At 33.6% G+C, this 6,110-nt stretch overlaps 1 protein-coding gene across 1 annotated transcript; it reads right to left on the bottom strand.

Moving 5' to 3' along the window:
• Positions 1–296: 296 nt before the first annotated feature.
• LOC127837162 (uncharacterized) lies at positions 297–5,541 on the bottom strand. Its single transcript, XM_052364074.1, has 3 exons — positions 5,154–5,541; positions 3,246–4,231; positions 297–2,505 (listed from the first exon to the last, which is right to left on the bottom strand). Exons 1-3 carry the CDS (start codon positions 5,495–5,497, stop codon positions 2,270–2,272), a joined length of 1,566 nt encoding a protein of 521 aa, XP_052220034.1. The 5' UTR covers positions 5,498–5,541; the 3' UTR covers positions 297–2,269.
• Between the last annotated feature and the right edge of the window lie 569 nt (positions 5,542–6,110).

The raw sequence follows: 6,110 nt of genomic DNA, 5'->3' as shown, positions 1-6,110 counted from the left end.
ATGAAAATAAAATCGACTTCGAGTGCTACAGATCAGGAAATTGCGATGGATATGATGGAGCCTCCAAGTAACCAAGTCAACATTTTTATGAAATATTTTACAGTGACGAGCCTTAATATGTTCAGACATTCGTGTCTTAAATGTACATAGCTCGCATACTTCTGTCAAAGTTGGTCTTCGTATACCGCCAAAAATTAGATTGTTTATTGCGATAAAGAATTTATTTGAAATCAGTTTGAAAGTTAATTGCACACAAAGTGTTATGTATATGATTAAGCCCCATGTAAACATTGAAAAATGATTGATATATTTATTTAAACTACTCCAGATGCATGCCACCTCTGTGCACGACAAAAGGCCAAATTTAGGGAGAACAACTATATTAGACATTGTATTTCGTTCCCATCCTATTCAAACATGTTAACTGTATAATTGTTGTATGTAATGTGATGTAACACAATGTGCATTGTTTGAAATAAATATGTTTAAACTAAAAGGCCAAATACCGATCATTGAATTTGTCATCTTAATCTTTGTTGCCAATTAATCTGAGCCATAGACTCTGATCAATGCAAATATAATTTAAGTGAAAACACAAAAGCAGTTTTGAATTTTTCTTATTGTTCCAGGCATGAGCTTCTCTGAAAAGAAAGAAAAGCTTCTTAAAGCTTGGGAGGCAATTCGGTCCAAAATGTGGAACATACGCATAGAAGAAATGATCCCAGCAACAACATGCTGTGTATTGTGTCATTCGACAGTGGATAACATTAAACACTATGACTCTTGCGGTCCAAATGCAAACTATTGCGATTTGTGTTGCAATCATATCAACAAGCCAATGTTGTTTCATCGTCCAAAGAAATGAAATGTAGGTTTTATATTTACATACACTTTATACCAATTATATTAAAGGGGCCTTTTCACAGATTTTGGCATTTTTTAACTTATTCATTAAATGCTTTATATTGATAACTGTAAACATTGGATCGTAAAAGCTCCAGTAAAAAATCAAGAATAAAATTAAAAAAAGGAAAAGAACATTGCCCGGAGCAGGTTTCGAACCAGTGACCCCTGGAGTCCTGCCAGAGTCCTGAAGTAAAAACGCTTTAGCCTACTGAGCTATTCCGCCGAGTACACATACATGACGTATTTTATACGTTATATAAGCAATCTTCGTAGTTTCACAAAATTTAACGACAAAAACAGAACTCTCCAAATTATTCAATCGTTTCGCGTTGCAACGCTTTATAATTTTTAGGTTTTAAAATCGTCAAAAGATGCATATAATGGCTATATTAGACCATGGTAAATGTTCAGTATTACTGTTTCCTTACAAATATCATAACTAAAACGAAAATGTGCGAATCTGAAACAACTTTTTTCAATTTTGTCAATTTACCAAAGCGTAAAAAGATCCCTTTAATAATAATTATAAATTCGTACTGCATGTCTTTCGTTTCATTTGGATAGTAATATCTGTCTAAAAAAGTTTTGAGTTGCTTGGTTAATTAACTAGATTTTACTGATCCATCAAGCCCAAATACTAATCCCTTCATTACTTGGATGTTGACATAGTTGTTGCTTATGAACATTTTCTAATTCACTGTTCAAAAGAAGATCACTTTGACAATTTAATAAATTGGAACAATTCAAATAGGTGGTGTATTGCTAACTGCTGACATGTCTGATTATCAAAAACAGTGTATTCAAGGTTTGTTTGGTGAGATGTTTGAGCTTATAAAGTTCTTTAATTCGGCATTATGTTTTGAAATGTTTAAAAATTAATGTTGTTTACAAACATTATTTACAATTGGATTCAATTGGATTTTGATTTTGTTGGATACATTACATATAACATACGAGGAAATCATGCATGGCTTACAGGATATATGACAGTTATGTTAATGTACTCAATAACTTATTTTAATATAAAAATGCAGTAAAATATGGATGGCAGATTTATGATGCTCATATGCAGAATTGATATCTAGATGACGTCAAAACTGTCAAACTAAATAACACTCACACAGACACGACCAGTTGATAACATCTAAATATTTAAAATCAAAATTCCTTACTTAAATGAAAGTGAAAATAGAAATACAACAGTTCACTCTGTTAAGTAAAAAAAAATTTAAATGACATCTCACTTAAAAAGTCATGAAATCTTTGTTTTGAACTCGATCATGTTGTCGTGTTCAATTCCCACAAGTAACTTGCTTCTGTCTACATTGAAGTAGACGGCTCTAGGGCAGCAATCAACGTCGACTTAGGCTAGGATTGTATTGACGTCTGTGTCTACTTGACTTACATATTTATTACCAAAGACAAACACCTGTCCAGTTGCTGCCACGTGTATGTTTCCTGTTAGCCGGGAATGTTTAAATGCAGGATCCTGGAGCGTGGCTGTGACTGCTCCATCCATGGCCAGAGTGACAAGCCTACTATTTTCTTTGTCGGTCAGATAGATCCTTTTGCCATCAGGGCTGACTGCAACTCCTACAACTGTACAATACTTACACTTTATACAAATTGGTATTATGCTAATTGTAATGACATAAATTAATTGTATACATAATTGCGTAAATCATGCAAATATAAATGAGAAATTATCACTATAAAGGATTGATTCGACGTTACATTCCATACCTTGCACAGATCGAGTAGGTAATTAAAATAGTTTCTAAATTCTCATATGGACTGTTTATAAAAGTGGTTCGTTCGTCAATGTCCTACACACATGATTACAAATATTGACTCACACAAATCGCACCAATAATATCGAAATTTGTTAAAAGTCTTATCTTATGTAGATGGTCTTATTCGTATTTACGTGTGCTATTAGTAGGGATAAATTATAATTATAATATAATCATTACATTACAAATCCCGGTAATCTCCGAAAAGTCTCTCGTTAACCAGCCAATGTCTTTTCAGATCCATTTAGGGTGCGTGTGCAGTAAATAGTATCGATTGCACCATTTCCCACATAAGCGCTTGTGTGTACTCTAAATCACTTTTCCCTGACAAAATCCTGATCCTAGCAGCATTTAGTACACGTTCCTTACCATCGCAATGCAACTCAGAAAGAAGTAGAAATAGAGGGTTTATTATGTCATATTACGCAGCCTGAAATGGACATACTTCTTCTATTTTACATAATCCAACGTGTATTCATTTTACAATTTGAATAGCCTAACTATTATGTTTGACCAAATACAAAGTGTATTCTTCACGTACGTTACCTAAGTAATTTGAAGACGTATCTTCGTACAACTTCTTCACTAATCGTCCATCTGTTGTATACTGGAGCAAAGCAGTGCCGGAAGTTACAAACATGTCGCCTTTGTGAGTCGCTATTCCGTAACACGAATGATTAAGTTGTATATGTTTAATCGTAATAATCTTTTCAGTGTCCACTCGTAAGAAATGAATCTCGTCGCGCATAGTCACCGCAATTTCATCGGGGGATATGCTACAAATAGACCGCGGATACGTAGGTAGCTCTTCTTGCCCTATTACGTTATACGCTTGGTCGAGGAGTTTCACACATCGATTATTAAAATCAGAAATGACGAGATTCCCGTTGGCCATCTCGCATATACCGGTTATGGTGCATATTTCCTTATCCGTATTTGATCTCACATGGAATGTCGATTTTTTTTTAATTCGAATGACCTCATTCGGATCAACTTGTTTATGCGACACCACTCCAACACGATTGGTGATTTTCCCGAGATCTGTGCAAGCAGCGAGACACGTCTCCAAGTCCGTGTTGTGCTGAAATTCAATGTCTGAAGTCGGGGCTTTTTGAAGAAATAACTCTGCCGAAACGGTTTGGTCAATATATTTTCTATTCAAAATAAACTCTTGCTCAGGCGATCTTTTGCTTTTAGTAGTATGAATTTTTAGCTTTGAAATAAATGTCACACATGTTTTGAGTTCAGTATCCAACGAATAGGTTAAACTGGAATACAACTTATCCAATTCTTTAACTGTTTGCTGTTGCAGACGGTCTAAAGTGTCGTTGATCTGTCGACGAAAATCAAGAATTTCTTTCAGAATAGTTTCATATGATTTTTGCAGAGACTTTTTATTCTGTTCACTTCTGATCATCGTTTCTGTTAAGCGTTTCTGACATTGTTCTATTTTTGATGCAATATCAGCTACGTTCATGTGTTGTGTTGAAGATTTGCATTTGTCAGATAATAAAACTACATGGCTGCATTGCCTGAAAAATAAATTTGAGTTAATGTAAGTAATATATTCAATTTACTAAGAAACCTAATCGACATATCAATAATTCTCTTTTAAATTCGGTGTGTCAAATATATTATCTATAAAAGTATTACTTTTGGTTTTTACATAACAATTATGTTAAAATTAATAACGATGATTTGGTGTGTCATGACATTATGATGTTACATGTGCAGACGTTGCCTTTCCTGATTATACTTATGAAACTGATACATAATATGGTTGCGGTATTGATAATGATATAAAGACCATCACCATCACTATTATCTGTTGTTATCATAATCAACACATATCATGCTGATAATTGTATAAATGAAGTTATTAAAACAACCGGTGATGATAAAGTTGTAATGAAATCTATACCAGAAACATTCACGATAAAGTGCATATTTAAGTGAATAAAATAAAATATAACAGATCAAGATTATGTTGCTGTTGATGATGATAAAAATGATGATAATCATGACAGTGATGAATTACTTGATCGTTTATTGGAGGAATAATCATAGACAGATACATTTGAAAATGGGTATATAATGGTAATAATGTTTTATTATAATACAAATATGTTTACATAATAATTGTATTATTCAAGTAGTAGTCATTAAGACCAATTATCTGCCCTCTTATTAAGCATGTATTGTAGTTAAGTTGTCTTTATTGTTTGAATGTGTTATAAAAGAGAATAAATGTAATAAAAAATCTTTGAACAAGACCCTTTAAATAAAAATATGTAAATAAAATTATTGTAGCGCTTTAACATCTCAGATAACGTTCTTTATAGTTGTTGTGAAAAAAAACGTACTTACTTTAAATTCGAGGAGCTAGTGTAAGACCCTACATACACATTAAACTTAGTTTTTTTATGTTTGGCCTAACGGTTATATGATATGAACCTGTGGTTGTTGTGAAAAAGACATAACTGGCAAAGCAGCTTCTCGTGGTCTTCACAGAACATCGTCAATTTCTCAGTAGCGTGCTCCTCACATAACTCCAGAGTATCATCCACTTTCTTATTAACAGACCAGTTGTCACATTTACCATTCGCTGATACTGAATGATCCTTGAGTATTCTGTTGTGCATTAGCACACACTCGTTGCAGAAAGATTTTGAACATTTCTGACAATAAAATAATCCTTCTTTATATACACTATCCTCCGCGCATACAGAACAGCAAACGTCGTATATTACGTCCGATCCTTTATTCTGCGATGTCTCGAAGCTCGCAGCCATTTTCATATGTCTTTATTGACCTACTTTCGATTTCCCTATATTCACACCGCCTGCTCTGTTAGCGTACATTGTGTGTTTATACAGAGTTATCGAGCCTGCTTTTAGGCCAAACATTTATATAGTTCGGTTAACATGATGTTTTATTATGGATGTATAGTTACATTTGTCGTATTTGGTTAAATAAAACTTTGGCAAAACAATACGTATATATTTATTTATTAAGATATAACTTCATTCAGGCAAATATGTAAACACTTTACTGTTTCACCTTTATTTACTATGACTCTTTTCATGATTTACACCACTTATCGTTAGTAACATAGAAAATGTCGTACCGGAGTGGAAATTTCGGACATATCCCTACGGTGGCACTAAGGTGACATCACCGCTCAAAAACAAAAGAAGTCGGGAAAACACAAAGTCTGTTTTCCCGTCTCCAAAAAACAAATTAACTCTGGGAAACACAAAATAAGTCTGTTTTCACGAGTCAATTTTTTTTGTACTCGAGAAAACAGATGTTCTGTTTTCACGAGTTAATTTGTTGTTGTTTTTTGAGACGGGAAAACACAATCGCTATATTTTGAACACAAGATAATCGGTCAATCACAGACGCGGATTA

The sequence above is a fragment of the Dreissena polymorpha genome, chromosome 7, assembly GCF_020536995.1.
Source record: "Dreissena polymorpha isolate Duluth1 chromosome 7, UMN_Dpol_1.0, whole genome shotgun sequence".
NCBI lineage: Eukaryota > Metazoa > Mollusca > Bivalvia > Myida > Dreissenidae > Dreissena > Dreissena polymorpha.
This window is presented reverse-complemented; position numbering and strand designations above follow the sequence as displayed.

Bases quoted from the DNA above. Each gene is read 5' to 3' on its own strand.
- LOC127837162 (XM_052364074.1), bottom strand. From the start codon at position 5,497: ATGAAAATGGCTGCGAGCTTCGAGACATCGCAGAATAAAGGATCGGAC. The intron at 4,232-5,153 runs GTTCATATCATA...TTTATTTTTCAG, and splicing joins CTTTTTCACAACAACCACAG to GCAATGCAGCCATGTAGTTT. The intron at 2,506-3,245 runs GTAACGTACGTG...AGTATTGTACAG, and splicing joins TACGTCTTCAAATTACTTAG to TTGTAGGAGTTGCAGTCAGC.